We start from the raw sequence: 21,198 nt of genomic DNA, 5'->3' as shown, positions 1-21,198 counted from the left end.
TCCGTGTCGGACAGCAGGCAGAACATGCCAATTAATAGCTCAGTGGGCCTGACCTGGCAAAATGAAAAAAAAAAATCGTTTAAAATGGGGAAACATGGAGGTGGCCTGGTGGCCCAGAGGTCAAAGTGCTGAGCTGGCACTGCTGAGATCCCACGTTCTCAAGTGTAGAGTTTGTGGCCCTCAGCCTGCTCACCACTGACTGAACAACAATAGGAAAAAAAATCCATCGCAGTAAAATTGTAACTTGGTTCCGCATTTAATTTGACTAAATTGCAGTTCGCTTGAGAATTCAAAAGCATTGCTTTCGCTGTCGTGGGTTAAACTTTATTCTCTGTGGCAGCGTGGGTGGTAAAGTTCGGCCGCCTACTGCGTGGAACAGAGGGCACTTAAATGGATTTCAGATATTTACTTCGGCGGGCATTAAATTTACACGGAGGGTTGTACCACTCTTTGAGAGATGCGAATGGGTCATTCATCCCATTACGTGGCGGATAACACAATGATGATAATTATGGGCAAAAAAGATTGCGAGGCACGTTTTAACTACAGCATGAATCAGCTGTGTGTGTATATATGTCAATATGCCACACCTGCCTTCTAATTGTGAGACCCGTGTCTGTGTGCTCCGACAGAGGGAGTCACGTTCTTCGTGGCCCTGTTCGACTACAGCGCGAGGACCCCTGAGGACCTGAGTTTCAAGAAGGGCGAGAAATTTCAAATAATCAACTCGTGAGTGAGAGTTCTCTTCATCTGAACCGCACGATGTTATGAATTTATATTTTTTTAAAGACGGTTGCATAATGAATGACTTTTGCTTAATGAATTTCACCAGCCAAGCAGCAGCTAAAGGGACTATTATAGATTTGAAGTTTTCGTGACCGCAAGGATCCATACTCTTTGGTTCTTTCGGTTAAGTCACGTAGGTGAAAAAATAATAAATAATAATAAAATAAATTGAATCACGATGTTTCGATTGCAACACAAGCAATCATCATCAGGTGTGACAACCACAGCAAGAAAATGTTTTTACTGAAGTGGTAGAGAAGCCAGGGTTAGGGCAGTTATTTAGCTTCTCTCCCACTTCAATAAAAAAATGTCTTGCTGTGGTTGTCACACCTGATGATGATTGCTTGTGTTGCAATCGAAACGTCGTTATTTAATTTTTTTTATTTTTTATTATTTTTTTCCACCTACTTGACCTTACAGAAAGAACCTAAACCCACTACACAACTCTGAATTTCACACTTGCTATTTCGGAAATGTGAATCTATTGTCATTTGTTTGGGGAGGCAATAGGCTGCGGATGAAGGTGTTGCATCTCTTGGGAATCAGATTGCGCCAAAATCTCAAACCGCCCTCCATCGCCTCTCATCTCAATCATTCCAGCTGTAGTTTTCTGTTCCCATCCGACCAAGGTCGTCATTTCACGCACTTACAAGTTATACAGTTTACCGGTGTAAATGTATCACGTGTGTGTTCTGTCGGTTAGCTCGCGTGTCAAAGTGTGCCCCGCACGTGGATCCAGGCTCACCGCATCGTGTGTGTTGTGTGTGTGTGTCCATTCATTGGGCGCGTTTGTGTGTTCCCGTGCTCATGTTTCTTTTGCACGGTTATAACAAATGAAGGCTCACATAGGGCACTGGGCTTGGGAGGTGTTTTTTCATCTTGGTCTCAGACTTCTTTTTTCAAAATAATTTCTTTTCCACGACGTTATCCCAATTGCTCTGTCCGCCTCGTGGGGCAAAAAAGTAGCCATCGGGACCCCGTGCAGGTACACGCAACCGCTTCCGTTTTGTTGGGAACAGCCTGCAGAAGTGGGCACCACAGACAGAGCTTCACCTCTTGAGATCCGTTCAAGCGACCTCGATTCCAAGCAGTAGAGAGGGCAGCGGTTAGCCCACCTTTTCTGTGCCACGAAGGGTAATGTTTGTCACATGGCAGTTAAACTAATAATTCTCAAAACATGTATATAGCTGAACTATGCACTCGACTTAGTTTAATGTGATAGAATGCTGTGCAGCCATTGGTCACTTGGCTGAAACCATCAACTCGGCGCACTTTGGAACCCAGTTTCATCAAAACCGAGGCTCAGCCCAGTGCTCTGACCTCTGAGCCACCCCGGCCACCTTGATTTTCTTTTGAATATTCTCACTTTAATGTGAGTCCCGTTTCTACTTTATTTGATGCTGCGTTCACTCTGACCGTGGTTTCGCCAAACATTTTGTTATTCGGCCAGAGCAGAAAACAACACCCAACACACAGACACACACCCAATACACACACGCACACCCAACACACAGACGCACACCCAACAAACAGACGCACACCCAACACACAAACGCACACCCAACACACAGACGCACACCCAACACACAGACACACACCCAACACACAGACGCACACCCAACACACAGACGCACACCCAACACACAGACGCACACCCAACACACAGACACACACCCAACACACAGACACACACCCAACACACAGACGCACACCCAACACACAGACGCACACCCAACACACAGACACACACCCAACACACACTAAACAATATTCGGAGCCTGCACAGTTTTCTGTACTCGGGCCCCTGGGTTTGACACCAATCATTACAATGTATGCCCTGAAATGTGTAAACATCAGCATGCCGTGCAGGCCTAAGTGGGTTCATGCTAACGGCACTCATCCCAGCATTATATATGGCTACACGGGGGATATTTGTCTTTTTGGTTCAGGGAATGGGGAGTGGTTGTTCGGTGCTAGTCGCGCTGCGCTACAAGCCCGGCGATCTGCGTTAGATTCCTGCTCACAGCCAACATCGTTGACTAATATCTGAACCGTTCCTGGGCATCTTCCAGGTCGACTCAGCCTCACATGAGCACCTAATGCGGTGCGTAAACACCGCCATCGGCGGGCGGGTGCCGTGCCGGCCTTCATTGGTGCTGCTCGCCAACAGCACTTGCCCCAGGAGTCTGTGAGTGGCTCTAGGGGGGGAACTTTGTCCGCGTCTTTGTGGTGCAGGGACGATGACTGGTGGACGGCCAGCTCGCTATCGTCCGGCCTCACCGGGTACATCCCCAGCAACTACGTCGCTCCTGCGGGATCCGTGCAGGCCAAGGAGTGAGCACCAAGCGCAGCGCAAGCGCAGCACACACACAGCACACACGCAGCACACACACAGCACACACACAGCACACACAGCACACACACACAGCACACACAGCACACACACACAGCACACACAGCACACAGCACACAGCGCACACGCAGCACACACAGCACACACACAGCACACACAGCACACACAGCACACAGCACACACATCACACACACATCACACACAGCACACACAGCACACACAGCACACACACAGCACACACAGCACACACATCAGACACACAGCGCACACACAGCACACACAGCACACACACACACAGCACACACAGCACACACACAGCACACACACAGCACACACACACATCACACACAGCACACACAGCACACACACACACAGCACGCACACAGCACACACAGCACACACAAACACAGCACACACACAGCACACACATCACACACACACCACACACGCAGCACACACACAGCACACGCAACACACACAGCACACACACAGCACACACACATCACACACACAGCACACACACAGCACACGCAGCACACACAGCACACACACACACAGCACACACACAGCACACACAGCACACACACAGCACACACACATCACACACACAGCACACACAGCACACACACATCACACACAGCACACACATCACACACAGCACACACACATCACACACAGCACACACAGCACACACAGCACACACACATCACACACACAGCACACACAGCACACACAGCACACACACAGCACACACACACACACAGCACACACACAGCACACACACAGTACACACACACAGCACACACAGCACGTGCGCGCCGGTCACACAGCACCTGCGTAGCAACCAGCGTGCCCGGCAGGCGCTTGCCGCAGGCACCCCGTGCACCACTGTGCACAGAGCAATACCACGTGGTGCACAGAGCGTGCAGGCAGCATGCGGTGTGGATGTATCGGTAGCAACAGCGCGCAGTGTGCATACATCGATAGCGTGCGGTGAGTGTGTACCGACGGCAATGTCAAGCGGCGTTGGATGTAACGGTAGCGATAGCAGTGTGCACCAACGATAGCGCATAGCACACACAGCAGCCGCCCAACGGCGACGATTGGTGAAGAGCAACGTGGGGGGGTGGGGGGAGCGTGGCGCGACGCCGCTGTGCCATTGAGTCCGTGCACCCCACCTCCTTACGCCGATCTCGGCGCCGCTGTCCCCGCAAGGTGGTTCTTCGGCAAGCTGACGAGGAAGGACGCCGATCGCTGTCTCATGGACCCCGCGAACCCCATCGGGACGTTCCTCATCCGCGAGAGCGAGACCACTCAAGGTGAGGACGTGGGCGAATTGGCGTCTGGAGCCTGGGACCTGCGACCGTGCTCCCCCTGCACGTGCGTGTTGTGTGGAGGGCGGGCTCTGCCTCTCTCTCCACTCGGTCCTTTGTCCCTGGTCGCCTCCACGCCCTCGTTCGCAGTGGACGAGATGTTACCTCCCTCGCCCGGTGTGCAGGAGGTCGTTGGTTCGATCCCGACCCTGACGATGCCCGCTGTGTAGTTGGGGGGCTGCGTGTTCTCCCCAGTGGTCGGGTGGATTTTTCTCCGGGTCTTCCGGTTTTTCCCACCACATTGAGAAACCTTCGTTTAGAGGATTTGACTGCTTTAGATTTTACGCGTGATAGGCCACTTCGTTGAGCTATCATTTGTGGACAGGTCGCTTCTGAAAAAGAGCTACATAGCTCAGTGGGCCTTACCTGGTAAAATAAAAATTTGTTTAGATTATTTGAGTCTAGTCCACCATGATTATAAATGTGGAGGCGTAGAAATTCGACGCAACCACGGGGAGAACACGCAGACTCCGAATATGCAGGCATCGAATCCACGACCTCCTGCATACCAGGCGAGGTCGTTAACATCTCGCCACCGCGGCAGTGGTAGCACCGGTAACTTTAAAAAAGACTACCGTTCGTGTCGTGATGCGGTTTCCGCGCAGGCCGCTGATGTTTGCTCATTTTGCAGGAGCCTACTCGCTCTCCATCCGGGACTACGATCCCGTCAAGGGAGACACCGTGAAGCACTACAAGATCCGGAGGCTGGACTCTGGCGGCTTCTACATCACCAACCGGATCCACTTTGCCCACATTCACCAGCTGGTGGAACACTACGCCAGTAAGCTCTTGCACGCCGGCGCTAGCAGCGCACCGAGCCGGCATCGCCAATATATATATACACATCCACAGCTGTCAAGCCCTTAGCAGTGCCCTACCTTATTACAGACCAACTCAGACCTTATTGGTCGCCCCCGTGCCCCTTATAAATCGCAACGTTCATCCTGCAAAGTCCCATCGCAAGGGAGAAACACAAACAAATGGACAAACAAAAAAGTGTTTTTTCCCGTATTGCAACGGCTGTACGCCTCATGGCACTGAAAACTCAATTTTCCTTTGCAAGAATACGAGTGAACCGCATGGGTTGACAGGTGTGTATATACCGGAGTTCAGTGCTGGGTTTTGGTTACCCGTGGTTAAAATCCCGGTTCCCTAGCACAGTGAGTTGATGCTCCTTTCGCTTGATCGCTACATTCAACAAGTTTGGGAAGAATGAGGCACATGCGTAGATCATGCGAAGGCTTTTATCACGTGCGTTTGTCCTCGGTGTGTAATGATTTGTATTTGAAGCCGATGTGCGGAAAAATGCGGTTGTGCCTTTGCAAAGGAAGTCCTTTTTTGTCCCTGGTTTCTGTCTCAAATTGGGAAAGTGCCCAAGTGTATTTCACATTGGCACGTCTTTGCGAGTGTTCCCGTGATATTTCCCCCGGTTTCTTCTACCCTTAGAAGTGGCAGGATTAGAACTCATGACTTTACCCCCCTTCCCCTCCCCTCCCCCCTCTCTTTATCCTATGAGGTTAGTGATCATTCTCCTCATTCTCCCCTCCCCGCATCATCTTTCTTGTTATATTCTTAGTTTTTTCGGTAAAGTCATGTTGAAGAGAAACAACAAAATAATAAAATATATATAAAACAATAAAAAATTCTCACGACGTTTCGACCATAACTCAAACGGTCATCTTCAGGTGTGTTGGTTCGCATAAATTTATTTGTAAACGGCGTATTTATTTATTTATTAAACAAAAAACGTTAGCGCCACGTGCAGCGATTTGGCAGTTTACCCAGGACTAGTCCATCTATATTCTGAAAAGAGGAGGGGGGAGACAACATTTTTTTATAATGTATGCTGTCTAAAGCCACTGTAAGCGTGAACAATCAATTAAGACCTGAAATGGTTTATCAAATCTTTCCAATGATTGCTAAGATATAATCCATCTTCTCGGTTGAAATTGTCTCTGTGCTTGTATATGTGGATAGCCTCATGAACGAATCTCTCATGGAAGCCAGATGGCTTACAAAGAACCTCTGTCTTGGAAAAGTCAATGGCATGTGAGCCTACTGAATTAGAACAATGATCTGCCACGGCCGAGGTGTTGGTCCTACCGTGTTTAAGGTCTGTTTTGTGTTCACGAATGCGGTCCGAGACATGGCATTTGGTTTCTCCAATGTAACTACTACCACAGAGGCAACTTAGTTTGTAGACACCAGGGTATTGTATGTCCGGAATCACATCTTTTACAGACGGAACCAGATCACGGATTTTATGTAATGTGTTGAAACGGACCTGGATCTTGTGTTTATTCAAGATTTTGGAGATCTTTTTTGTGATAGTTATACAAAAATAAAAAGAGATCCCACCAACAGCCTCGTCACACAAACCAACAAAATAATTTCTGATTCAACCGCATTAATTGATCAATCTAAACAGTTTTCGTTGAAACCTTCTGCTGCCAGGCGACCAAGATTATACGGCTTACCAAAAATACATAAAGTAGATACACCCCTTCGTCCCATAGTCTCTACTATCGGCTCCCCCACCTACAAACTAGCTCGTTTTTTGTCTGAAATCCTGCGTCCTTTCACTGGAAAGACCACCTCTGCGGTACAAAATTCTACTCACCTGGTATCGGCAATCAAGGGTATTTCCCTGTCCCCAGACGACCTGCTTGTCAGTTTTGATGTAGTTTCCTTATTCACCAAGGTTCCTGTACCTGACACCATTGCAACCATTGAAGACTTGGTTCATCAAGGACTAAACACTGAGGTGCCCCCCCTGGTGAGACACTGTTTAACGAATACATACTTCACTTGGAATGGAACTTTCTACAAACAAACTGAGGGCACCCCAATGGGCTCCCCCCTTTCTCCAGTTATAGCTAACATTTTCATGGAGAAATTTGAGACTGACGCCATCCAGACTGCCACTCTGCGCCCAACCTTATGGAAGAGGTACGTGGATGACACTTTTGTCATCTGGCCACATGGCCGGCCTGCTCTAGACCAATTCTTCGACCACATCAATTCCATACACCCAGCCATCAGATTTACCATGGAAGTCGAAATAGATGGCAAGATACCTTTTTTGGATGTCCTAATTAAAAAGAGACCTGATGGTTCAATGAGCCACTCTGTCTACAGGAAAGCTACCCATACGGATGCTTATCTGAAACCGGATTCCCACCACCATCCATCACAGAAGAATTCTCTCATCAAGACTCTTTATCATAGAGCCCAATGCATATCCGACCAGGAACACATAAGCAGTGAACTCAAGCACGTACACCAAGCTCTTAGGGCTAATGGTTACTCCGACTATACAATCCGCAAAGCTATCACTCAAACCATGAAGAAGAACCCTCTTGAGGAGCCTTTCAAAACCATCACTTTACCCTACATTGCTGGGATCACAAAAAAGATCTCCAAAATCTTGAATAAACACAAGATCCAGGTCTGTTTCAACACATTACATAAAATCCGTGATCTGGTTCCGTCTGTAAAAGATGTGATTCCGGACATACAATACCCTGGTGTCTACAAACTAAGTTGCCTCTGTGGTAGTAGTTACATTGGAGAAACCAAACGCCATGTCTCGGACCGCATTCGTGAACACAAAGCAGACCTTAAACACGGTAGGACCAACACCTCGGCCGTGGCAGATCATTGTTCTAATTCAGTAGGCTCACATGCCATTGACTTTTCCAAGACAGAGGTTCTTTGTAAGCCATCTGGCTTCCATGAGAGATTCGTTCATGAGGCTATCCACATATACAAGCACAGAGACAATTTCAACCGAGAAGATGGATTCTATCTTAGCAATCATTGGAAAGATTTGATAAACCATTTCAGGTCTTAATTGATTGTTCAAGCTTACAGTGGCTTTAGACAGCATACATTATAAAAATGTTGTCTCCCCCCTCCTCTTTTCAGAATATAGATGGACTAGTCCTAAATAAACTGCCAAATCGTTGCGCGTGGCGCTAACGGTTTTTTTAAATAAATAAATAAATGCGCCGTTTTAAAATAAATTTATGCGAACCAACACACCTGAAGACGACCGTTTGAGTTATGGACGAAACGTCGTGAGAATTTTTTATTGTTTTATATATATTTTATTATTTTGTTGTTTCTCTTCAACGTGACTTTACCGAAAAAACTAAGAATATGAATTACTGCAGTCACGAAAGCTTTAAATCAAAATCTTTCTTGTTGTCGCATGCGGTCAGAATTTCCCCCTTCGTTCGGCCCTGGCGCCCCGATCCCGTGCTTTTCCTCGCGGTCTTCCCGCTGCTCCTCTTCTGTATTGTGATCGGTAGCTTTGCACTGGGCACGTGTCGACTCCCGAAAAATAAACACAAATTTACTCGCGACTTTCCTGCTCAAAGGGCAGTGCACCCCGCCCCCCCCCCGCCCTCTCCCGACCGGAGGACGAATGGACGGCATTAACGGGCGCTCCGTGTGCGTGCCCTGCAGATGTGGCGGACGGGCTATGCGGGAGGCTCGTCAAGCCCTGCCCTGTCTTCGTGCCGCAGACTCAGGGCCTGTCGAAGGACGCGTGGGAGATCTTGCGCGAGTCGCTCACGCTCGACGTCAAGCTCGGCTCCGGCTGCTTTGGCGATGTGTGGCTTGGTGAGTTTGTGCTCGAGCGTCTGTCCGTGTGTGCTTGCGTGTGTGTGTGCGTGTGTGTGTGTGCGTGTGTGTGTGTGCGCGCGTGTGTGTGTGCGTGTGTATGTATGTGTGTGTGTGTGCGTGTGTATGTGTGAGTGTGTGTGAGCGTGTGTGTGTGTGCTTGCGTGTGTGTGTGTGTGCGTGTGTGTGTGTGTACGTGTGCGCGTGCGTGTGTGTGTGTGCGTGTGTGTGTGCGTGTGTGTGTGCGTGTGTGTGCGTGCGTGCGTGTGTGTGCGTGCGTGTGTGCGTGCGTGTGTGTGTGCGTGCGTGTGTGTGTGCGTGTGTGAGTGTGTGCGTGCGTGTGTGTGTGCGTGCGTGTGTGTGTGTTTGCGTGTGTGCGTGTGTGCGCGTGTGTGCGCGTGTGTACGTGCGTGTGTGTGTGCGTGCGTGTGTGTGTGCGTGTGTGCGTGCGCGTGTGCGTGCGTGTGTGTGAGTGTGCGGTGTGTAGTAAACGTCGCTACTGGGGAGACAAAGGCGGTCGGGCTTGGGGACCTGGCCACCCACCCCCTCGTGTAGCGTTACGGCCTTCATAGGTGCTCGCTAACGGCACTTGCCCCTACAGTCTGTCTAGGCTATACGGGGGATCTTTGTCTTTGCAATTGTGTGTGTGTGCCTAGAAGCGGTAGTGCAGTGGTTAGCGCGCTTCGCAATGACCCACGAGGACACGAGTTCAATTCCCGCTAACGGCCAACACCAGTGACGAGTATCTGAACTGGTCCTGGTTGCCCCCTAGGTTGACTCAGCCTCAAATAAGTACCTCATGCGGTGTGTAAACATCGCCAATGGGGAGACAAAGGCTGTCGGGCGTGGTCCTGGCGACCCACCCCTTCGTGTGCCGTACCGGACTTCATAGGTGCTCGCCAACGGCACTTGCCCCAACAGTTTGTTAGGACTATACGGGGGGATATTTATCTCTGCTTTTGGTGTGGTGCAGTGGTAAGCGCACGATTCCCGCCGACCAGAGTTTGATTCCCACTCGCAACCAATTACTGGCAAAATATTTTAACTGGTCCTGGACCTCCCCCTAGGTACGCTGATGTGGAAACATCAGCGTTGGAGAGGCATAGGTGGCCAGGTGTGGTGCTGGCCACCCAACCCCTCGTGCGAATGTGCCGGCTTTCATACCGCACCAGGTACTCATTTGAGTCTGAGTCGACCTAGGTGGGGCCCAGGACCAGTTCAGATAATCGTCACCGGTGTTGGCCGTGAGCGGGAATCGAACCCGGTGTCGCCGGGTTCGTAGCGCAGCGTAGCGCTGACCGCTCCCCACACACCCCACGCGCACGCGAACGCGCACGTGAACGCGCACGTGAACGCGCACGTGAACGCGCACGTGCGGCGGTCGCTGTCGCCAGGCACGTGGAACGGCTCGACGCAGGTGGCGGTGAAGACGCTGCGCGCCGGCACCATGTCGCCCACGGCCTTCCTGGACGAGGCGCAGGTCATGAAGAAGCTGCGACACGACAAGCTGGTGCAGCTCTACGCCGTGGTGTCGCAGGAGCCCATCTACATCGTCACCGAGTACATGAACAAAGGTGAAGAGCCCCACCACTACGGAATACACTGCACAAAAATTGCATAGGCAGTCATTTTTGTGCCGCGTGACTTTACCGAATAAAACCACAGGAGTGTGAATCCTCGCGGTCACGAAAGCTTCAAATGTAGAGTCATTTTAGCGTCACCCGGCGCGGTCCGCAGCTCCCCCGCATCCCCCGCTAGTGACGCCACTGGTCACATATCCTTTCCCCAACGGTAGTGCAGCCTAAAAAGTGGCCCCCAGTAACTCGTGGTCACAGCAACAAGGGCCTGGGTTTGATTCCCGACTCGGGTGCCTTTCAGTCCGGAGCTTGTATAAAATTCTCCTCTGTTTCTGCGTGGATGTATGACATGGATTGTGACATCACGGAACTGTGAGAGATGGCGATGGCTTGGGGGAGGCCTACATCCAGCAGCTGCTGATGATCGTGCGGATTGCTGTAGATCGATGTTGCTTTGACGGCTGGGGCAAGATAAAACCTGATTATCCTTTGGGTTTTCATCTTCATCTTGGGAAATTACTTGATCAATGTTTGTATTGTGTTCACTGCACATCAGAATCAGAATAGTTATACTGGAGGAATCCGATGAGCTATAAAGCTCTTTTTCACAGATCTCTAGTAGGGGCAGTTAAGAACGTTACAGCAACAAACAATACTAAAACATGATAGCCGTGCCCTTTGGTTATTTCGGTAAAGTCACGTAGGTATAAAATAAAATAAATTAAATCACGACGTTTTGATCGCTGTTGCAGCAGCTCTTTCTCCTACGTCAGCAGTTCAACTGCTGTATCTGTTCCACCCGATGACGGACGCTTGTGTGTGTGCCCGAAACGTCGTGATTTAATTTATTTAAATTTTTACCTACGTGACTTTACCGCAAGAACCAAAGAGTCTGGATCCCAGCAGTCACGAAAAACTTCAAATCTAGAATGATAGCCGTGCAAAGTACAGCAAAGGTAAACAAATTACCGAACAACATACAGGTAAGTCCCCGACTTACAATGGAGATGGTGTTATGACGACCCCATCGTAAGTCGAAAATATCGTAAGCCGAAAATGGCCTAGCCTTCCCAGGAGTCTTAAAGAATGGTGATAATCTAGCAAAACAGAGTAATTTACAGTACCGTACTGTATAAACTATATAGTGTATGTATTTATTAATTTCAATACTCTATTGCACAGTAAAATTTAAAGTAAAAAACAAGGTAAATTCTTAACCTACCTATACAGTGAGGGAAAAAAGTATTTGATCCCCTGCTGATTTTGTACGTTTGCCCACTGACGAAGAAATGTTCAGTCTATAATTTTAATGGTAGGTTTATTTGAACAGTGAGAGACAGAATAACAACCAAAAAATCCAGAAAAACGCATGTCAAAAATGTTATAAATTGATTTGCATTTTAATGAGGGAAATAAGTATTTGACCCCCTCTCAATCAGAAAGATGTCTGGCTCCCAGGTGTCTTTTATACAGGTAACGAGCTGAGATTAGGAGCACACTCTTAAAGGGAGTGCTCCTAATCTCAGCTTGTTACCTGTATAAATGACACCTGTCCACAGAAGCAATCAATCAATCAGATTCAAAACTCTCCACCATGGCCAAGACCAGAGAGCTCTCCAAGGATGTCAGGGACAAGATTGTAGACCTACACAAGGCTGGAATGGGTTACAAGACCATTGCCAAGCAGCTTGGTGAGAAGGTGACAACAGTTGGTGCGATTATTAGCAAATGGAAGAAACACAAAAGAACTGTCATTCTCCCTCGGCCTGGGGCTCCATGCAAGATCTCACCTCGTGGAGTTGCAATGACCATGAGAACGGTGATGAATCAGCCCAGAACTACACGGGAGGATCTTGTCAATGATCTCAAGGCAGCTGGGACCATAGTCACCAAGAAAACAATTGGTAACACACTACGCCGTGAAGGACTGAAATCCTGCAGCGCCCGCAAGGCCCCTCTGCTCAAGAAAGCACATATACATGCCCGTCTTAAGTTTGCCAATGAACATCTGAATGATTCAGAGGACAACTGGGTGAAAGTGTTGTGGTCAGATGAGACAAAAATGGAGCTCTTTGGCATCAACTCAACTCGCCGTGTTAGGAGGAGGAGGAATGCTGCCTATGACCCCAAGAACACCATCCCCACCGTCAAACATGGAGGTGGAAACATGCTTTGGGGGTGTTTTTCTGCTAAGGGGACAGGACAACTTCACCGCATCAAAGGGAGGATGGACGGGGCCATGTACCGTCAAATCTTGGGTGAGAACCTCCTTCCCTCAGCCAGGGCATTGAAAATGGGTCGTGGATGGGTATTCCAGCATGACAATGACCCAAAACACACGGCCAAGGCAACAAAGGAGTAGCTCAAGAAGAAGCACATTAAGGTCCTGGAGTGGCCTATCTAGTCTCCAGACCTTAAACCCATAGAAAATCTGTGGAGGGAGCTGAAGGTTCGAGTTGCCAAACGTCAGCCTCGAAACCTTAATGACTTGGAGAAGATCTGCAAAGAGGAGTGGGACAAAATCCCTCCTGAGATGTGTGCAAACCTGGTGGCCAACTACAAGAAACGTCTGACCTCTGTGATTGTCAACAAGGGTTTTGCACCAAGTACTAAGTCATGTTTTGCAGAGGGGTCAAATACTTATTTCCCTCATTAAAATGCAAATCAATTTATAACATTGGATGTTGTTGTTGTTATTCTGTCTCTCACTGTTCAAATAAACCTACCATTAAAATTATAGACTGATAATTTTTTTGTCAGTGGGAAAACATACAAAAATCAGCAGGGCATCAAATACTTTTTTCCCTCACTGTATGAACTGCAATTTCATAGAAAGTTTTTTCAGGAAACAATCCTATTTGCTCTAAAAACTTTTAACATGCATTGAACGTATGTATCGTATCGTGGTAACTCTAAAATGAAATCGCTAAAGCTATGTATCATACATGCATTGAACGTATCGTAACGTATCATATTCTACTGTAGTCACCAAGATTCTGTCCGTCGTCTGCATATTTGAACGATGTTAGGTTGTTGATGGCTACATTAACTTAGTTGTCGGAAGAGGAGGATGGCGTTGATCAAGTTACAGTATCGTACCTCGTACGCTGCTGCGTTTGCCTGCCGCGCGAAATTAAAAATAGTTTACAATTTTGTCATATATCGTAAGTCGGATCATCGTAAGTCGGGGACTACCTGTACAAATGAAAGTAACCCATCCCCATCCTGTCAACCAAAGCCCACCGAGGTAGTGACTTATTTTTCAGAAGCGACCTCGCCACAAATGATCGCTCGACAAAGTGACTTCTCGTTCGCTAATATACATTCCAGAGCCAAAGATTTGCGCGGCCTCATTCATCGAAGCACTTAATTACGTGAAGGTAGCGCTTAGGGGGATTTCTTTTGGCTGCGATGTTCTCGCGCTAAACATTGTTGTTAGTTCCGACCGCCTTTCACATCGCATTTCGCCAGATGGTTCAGCAGTAGAGCGAGTGGCTCGCGATTGCAAGGTTGCCGAGTTCCAATCCCTGCTTGGGGGTTGACTCAGCCCATCGTCCCTCCTGGGGTTGATATATTGTGCACCACTTCATGGGGAAGTCAACAGTGGTGGTTCCGTGAATAGACTCACACCTGCCATGGGAATGAGGAATATCCACCACTGGCTCAGGGCTGTAAACGGTAGAGTACAGCAGCATCATGCTCATTTGAGCAGCGAATCGTGTTTGACTTGACGGCATGCCTGTGATGTTTGTCTGCCCACAGGATGCCTCCTTGACTTCATCAAGTCTGGGGAAGGGAACATGCTTAAGCTCGTTCAGCTCATGGACATGGCAGCCCAGGCAAGTGCCCTCGTACACCGCGCGTGCGCGCCCTACGCACGCGCGGTCCAGCTTTCGGCCGCTGGTGGAGCGGTCTGGCAGCCCTATTCACTTGCTCGTGGCCAACGTTAATATTCGCTGAATGCAAATTCCAAGAGCTGGGGAGGGCCGTGCCGGCCGGCTCGTGACGTTCACAATGGCCGGGTCAGGGCGCTGAGCCGGAACCCTCCCCTGAGGCACGGGGGGTTGGCGAACCAGCGGCTCCGGAGTCGCGTGCGGCTCCCGTTCGGGTCGACGGGTTCGTAGCGCAGCACGCTAGCCGCTACGCTACCGCCTTGCGTTGCCACAATCGCGCCACCGTGGTGTGTCTCGCGCGACAGCAGCAACAATTAAATGACAGCAGCACTTGCTCCCAACAGTCCGGTGAAGGGCCACGCGGGGGCGTCTTGCGTTGCGCGTGAATGCAGATCGCGTCGGGCATGGCGTACATCGAGAAGATGAACTACGTGCACAGGGATCTGCGCGCCGCCAACATCCTGGTCAAGGACAACCTGGTGTGCAAGATCGCCGACTTCGGCCTCGCCCGCCTCATCGAGGACAACGAGTACTCGGCGCAGCAAGGTGTGAGACCCCCCCCCCCCCCCGCGGCCCCGCGCCTGCGCAGAGAGTCATCGGGATATTGATTTGTCCTGGAGCAATACGACGAGCTCTGAACCTCTTTCTTTCACAGATGTCGTCCAGTAGTTTTCACAGGTGTCCAGTAGTGTTCACAGATGTCCAGTAATTGTCACAGATGTCCAGCAGTGTTCACAGATGTCCTGTAGTGTTCACAGGTGTCCAGCAGTCTTCACAGATGTCCTGTAGTGTTCACAGATGCCCAGCAGTGTTCACAGATGTCCAGCAGTGTTCACAGATGTCCAGCAGTCTTCACAGCTGTCCTGTAGTGTTCACAGATGTCCTGTAGTGTTCACAGATGTCCAGCAGTGTTAACAGATGTCCAGCAGTGTTCACTGATGTCCTGTAATGTTCACAGATGTCCAGCAGTCTTCACAGATGTCCTGTAGTGTTCACAGGTGTCCAGCAGTGTTCACAGATGTCCAGCCGTCTTCACAGCTGTCCTGTAGTGTTCACAGGTGTCCAGCAGTGTTCACAGATGTCCAGCAGTGTTCACAGGTGTCCAGCAGTCTTCACAGCTGTCCTGTAGTGTTCACAGGTGTCCAGCAGTGTTCACAGATGTCCAGCAGTTTTCACAGCTGTCCAGCAGTGTTCACAGCTGTCCTGTAGTGTTCACAGATGTCCAGCAGTCTTCACAGCTGTCCTGTAGTGTTCACAGATGTCTTTTAGTGTTCACAGATGTCCAGCGGTCTTCACAGCTGTCCTGTAGTGTTCACAGATGTCCAGCAGTCTTCACAGCTGTCCTGTAGTGTTCACAGATGTCCTTTAGTGTTCACAGATGTCCAGCGGTCTTCACAGCTGTCCTGTAGTGTTCACAGATGTCCAGCGGTGTTCACAGATGTCCAGCAGTGTTCACAGGTGTCCAGCAGTGTTCACAGATGTCCTGTAGTCTTCACAGATGTCCTGTAGTGTTCACAGATGTCCAGCAGTCTTCACAGATGTCCAGCAGTCTTCACAGATGTCCTGTAGTGTTCACAGATGTCCAGCAGTCTTCACAGATGTCCTGTAGTGTTCACAGATGTCCAGCAGTCTTCACAGCTGTCCTGTAGTGTTCACAGATGTCCAGCAGTCTTCACAGATGTCCAGCAGTGTTCACAGATGTCCAGTAATTGTCACAGATGTCCAGCAGTGTTCACAGATGTCCAGCAGTCTTCACAGCTGTCCTGTAGTGTTCACAGATGTCCAGCAGTCTTCACAGATGTCCTGTAGTGTTCACAGATGTCCTGTAGTGTTCACAGATGTCCAGCGGTTTTAACAGATGTCCAGTAGTGTTCACAGATGTCCAGCGGTCTTCACAGCTGTCCTGTAGTGTTCACAGATGTCCAGCAGTCTTCTCAGCTGTCCTGTAGTGTTCACAGATGTCCAGTAGTTTTCACAGATGTCCAGCAGTGTTCACATGTGTCCAGCGGTCTTCACAGATGTCCAGCAGTGTTCACAGATGTCCAGCAGTGTTCACTGATGTCCAGCAGTGTTCACAGATGTCCTGTAGTGTTCACAGATGTCCAGCAGTGTTCACAGATGTCCAGTAGCCATCCGAGACACCGGGCTCACGGCACATGGCCCGCAGGGTGACCTGGACTCATGAGAACTTAGCACCATCGACACCTCCACGGTATCAGGGGCGCGTACAGACATTGTACGCTGATCTCGTCAAGGACCATCACCAATCACTCAAACTTCGGTCATTCTCGCAGCAGCGGCTTTTGGCTGGCCATCGAACAAAGACGGTTACCGCATCGCGCGCTTTCAGATGCGCTTCTGCAGCCGTCTGGAACGCTCTTCCTTCCGATATTAGGAAGCCACTGGAGCGATGCACTTTTAAATCTAGATTGAAAATTCGTTTCTTTAAGACTGCTTTTTGTGTTTAGTTTATTGTCCTTCCCCCCGCACCTCCGATTAGCACGGTTGGCTACGTACGGTGCGAAAGACGTTCAACATTCCTACATACACTGTGGGTCGGAACATCCACAGCAATGCATTTAGGATCAAGGCCTCACAGAGTGCTTTTGTAGGTAGTAATACCTCGATATAGGAAATAGATGCGTTCCTTGAGCTTCATTCGTATACTGAAGCTTCGCATGTCGAATAACCTGTAAGAGTACTGTGAGGATGCGTTCCCAGCCATCGTAACTTACCACTTCATGCTATGAACACTTCATAACTTGCCGTTCATATTGTAAACAAAGACAATTGATTTCGATTTAAAGCTTTCGTGACTGCAATGATTCATCTTCTTTGGTTCTTTCGGTAAAGTCACGTAGAATGAGAATAAAATAATAACCTGATGAAGGCCGCTTGTGTTGTGGCCGAAACGTCGTGAGAATATTATTGTGTTATTTTATTTTTCTTAGTTTTTTCGGTAAAGTCACGTTGAAGAGAAACAACAAAATAACAAAATATATATAAAACAATAAAAAATTCTCACGACGTTTCGACCATAACTCAAACGGTCATCATCAGGTGTGTCGGTTTGCATAAATTTATTTTGAAAACGGCATATTTATTTATATATATAAAAATAACGTTTGCGTCACGCGCAGCGATGGCAGTTTGCCAGGACTAGTCCATCTATTTTTTGAAAAGAGGAGGGGGGAGACGAAATTTGTTTTTATGTATGCTGTCTGAAAGGCACTGTAAGCGTGAACAATCAATCAAGAACTGAAATGATTTATCAAATCTTTCCAATGATTGCTAAGATAGAATCCATCTTCTCGGTTGAAATTGTCTCTGTGTTTGTATATGTGGATAGCCTCATGAACGAATCTCTCATGGAAGCCAGATGGCTTACAAAGAACCTCCGTCTTGGAAAAGTCAATGGCATGTGAGCCTACTGAATTAGAACAATGATCTGCTACGGCCGAGGTGTTGGTCCTACCGTGTTTAAGGTCTGCTTTATGTTCACGAATGCGGTCCGAGATATGGCGTTTGGTTTCTCCAATGTAACTACTACCACAGAGGCAACTTAGTTTGTAGACACCAGGGTATTGTATGTCCGGAATCACATCTTTTACAGACGGAACCAGATCACGGATTTTATGTAATGTGTTGAAACGGACCTGGATCTTGTGTTTATTCAAGATTTTGGAGATCTTTTTTGTGATCCCAGCAATGTAGGGTAAAGTGATGGTTTTGAAAGGCTCCTCAAGAGGGTTCTTCTTCATGGTTTGAGTGATAGCTTTGCGGATTGTATAGTCGGAGTAACCATTAGCCCTAAGAGCTTGGTGTACGTGCTTGAGTTCACTGCTTATGTGTTCCTGGTCGGATATGCATTGGGCTCTATGATACAGAGTCTTGATGAGAGAATTCTTCTGTGATGGATGGTGGTGGGAATCCGGTTTCAGATAAGCATCCGTATGGGTAGCTTTCCTGTAGACAGAGTGGCTCATTGAACCATCAGGTCTCTTTTTAATTAGGACATCCAAAAAAGGTATCTTGCCATCTATTTCGACTTCCATGGTAAATCTGATGGCTGGGTGTATGGAATTGATGTGGTCGAAGAATTTGTCTAGAGCAGGCCGGCCATGTGGCCAGATGACAAAAGTGTCATCCACGTACCTCTTCCATAAGGTTGGGCGCAGAGTGGCAGTCTGGATGGCGTCAGTCTCAAATTTCTCCATGAAAATGTTAGCTATAACTGGAGAAAGGGGGGAGCCCATTGGGGTGCCCTCAGTTTGTTTGTAGAAAGTTCCATTCCAAGTGAAGTATGTATTGGTTAAACAGTGTCTCACCAGGGGGGGTACCTCAGTGTTTAGTCCTTGATGAACCAAGTCTTCAATGATTGCAATGGTGTCAGGTACAGGAACCTTGGTGAATAAGGAAACTACATCAAAACTGACAAGCAGGTCGTCTGGGGACAGGGAAATACCCTTGATTGTTGATACCAGGTGAGTAGAATTTTGTACCGCAGAGGTGGTCTTTCCAGTGAAAGGACGCAGGATTTCAGACAAAAAACGAGCTAGTTTGTAGGTGGGGGAGCTGATAGTAGAGACTATGGGACGAAGAGGTGTATCAACTTTATGTATTTTTGGTAAGCCGTATAATCTGGCCACATGGCCGGCCTGCTCTAGACAAATTCTTCGACCACATCAATTCCATACACCCAGCCATCAGATTTACCATGGAAGTCGAAATAGATGGCAAGATACCTTTTTTGGATGTCCTAATTAAAAAGAGACCTGATGGTTCAATGAGCCACTCTGTCTACAGGAAAGCTACCCATACGGATGCTTATCTGAAACCGGATTCCCACCACCATCCATCACAGAAGAATTCTCTCATCAAGACTCTGTATCATAGAGCCCAATGCATATCCGACCAGGAACACATAAGCAGTGAACTCAAGCACGTACACCAAGCTCTTAGGGCTAATGGTTACTCCGACTATACAATCCGCAAAGCTATCACTCAAACCATGAAGAAGAACCCTCTTGAGGAGCCTTTCAAAACCATCACTTTACCCTACATTGCTGGGATCACAAAAAAGATCTCCAAAATCTTGAATAAACACAAGATCCAGGTCCGTTTCAACACATTACATAAAATCCGTGATCTGGTTCCGTCTGTAAAAGATGTGATTCCGGACATACAATACCCTGGTGTCTACAAACTAAGTTGCCTCTGTGGTAGTAGTTACATTGGAGAAACCAAACGCCATATCTCGGACCGCATTCGTGAACATAAAGCAGACCTTAAACACGGTAGGACCAACACCTCGGCCGTAGCAGATCATTGTTCTAATTCAGTAGGCTCACATGCCATTGACTTTTCCAAGACGGAGGTTCTTTGTAAGCCATCTGGCTTCCATGAGAGATTCGTTCATGAGGCTATCCACATATACAAACACAGAGACAATTTCAACCGAGAAGATGGATTCTATCTTAGCAATCATTGGAAAGATTTGATAAATCATTTCAGTTCTTGATTGATTGTTCACGCTTACAGTGCCTTTCAGACAGCATACATAAAAACAAATTTCGTCTCCCCCCTCCTCTTTTCAAAAAATAGATGGACTAGTCCTGGCAAACTGCCATCGTTGCGCGTGACGCAAACGTTATTTTTATATATATAAATAAATATGCCGTTTTCAAAATAAATTTATGCAAACCGACACACCTGATGATGACCGTTTGAGTTATGGTCGAAACGTCGTGAGAATTTTTTATTGTTTTATATATATTTTGTTATTTTGTTGTTTCTCTTCAACGTGACTTTACCGAAAAAACTAAGAATATGAATTACTGCAGTCACGAAAGCTTTAAATCAAAATTTATTTTATTTTATCAATTTATTATTTTATTCTCATTCTACGTGACTTTACCGAAAGAACCAAAGAAGATGAAAGACAATTGATGTTGAAAACAATACAATATTTATGCTGTGAAGGTTTTATATTAATAACTGACGTGGATAAAGAAACGGTATAGAAACGTAAATGTATTATTTATATAGTACCGTAAATCGATTAAATAATTATTATTATTTACATATAAATTGCAGTGTATTTATGTATTATTTCACTACAATTTTTTGCTCTCTGTGTAAAATAATGGTAACAAAAACAACTACAGAGTTCGTGATACCAAAACTTCGCATATCGAATATACGCTTATCTAGGTATTGCTGCACGAGCAATGATCTCTGCAATGCAGATAAACTACTACGACAAAGAGAGTGAAGTCGGCAAACTGAGACGCAGCCAATTAGCTGCCGTTGAAAGTGCGTTTGGGAAACGGGTCACCAAGAGGCGCGATGTAATAATGTACCGAGAATCTTGGCGAGTGCAGCCCGTCGCGTTCCAAGGACGGGCAGCTGGACGAGAAGACGTTATTCATAATAAAGGTGTTTTGTGTTAGATCGCGTTATTTATAAATGTGTCGTAACCCTCCACCACCCGACACGGCCAAACAGTAAAAAAAAGTGTCACGATTTAAAGCTTTCGTGACTGCAGTAATTCATATTCTTAGTTTTTTCGGTAAAGTCACGTTGAAGAG

The 21,198-nt window shown here is 47.7% G+C and overlaps 1 protein-coding gene across 4 annotated transcripts in view; it reads left to right on the top strand.

Annotated features, from left to right (window-relative positions):
* Positions 1-21,198, top strand: part of LOC116945270 (tyrosine-protein kinase Yes-like) — a 124,567-nt gene that overhangs the window by 91,353 nt on the left and 12,016 nt on the right. For all 4 annotated transcript variants that reach the window (XM_032959650.2, XM_032959649.2, XM_076069019.1 and 1 more), the window contains 8 exons: positions 633-729; positions 3,022-3,120; positions 4,355-4,458; positions 5,144-5,293; positions 8,983-9,138; positions 10,533-10,712; positions 14,478-14,554; positions 15,001-15,154. In XM_032959650.2, coding sequence (XP_032815541.1) covers positions 633-729; positions 3,022-3,120; positions 4,355-4,458; positions 5,144-5,293; positions 8,983-9,138; positions 10,533-10,712; positions 14,478-14,554; positions 15,001-15,154 — 1,017 coding nt within the window. The remainder of the gene's footprint in view (positions 1-632; positions 730-3,021; positions 3,121-4,354; positions 4,459-5,143; positions 5,294-8,982; positions 9,139-10,532; positions 10,713-14,477; positions 14,555-15,000; positions 15,155-21,198) is intronic.

Source organism: Petromyzon marinus, chromosome 23 (genome assembly GCF_048934315.1).
Source record: "Petromyzon marinus isolate PM22_M1 ecotype Great Lakes invasive population chromosome 23, UKy_Petmar_22M1.pri1.0, whole genome shotgun sequence".
Lineage (NCBI taxonomy): Eukaryota > Metazoa > Chordata > Hyperoartia > Petromyzontiformes > Petromyzontidae > Petromyzon > Petromyzon marinus.
This window is presented reverse-complemented; position numbering and strand designations above follow the sequence as displayed.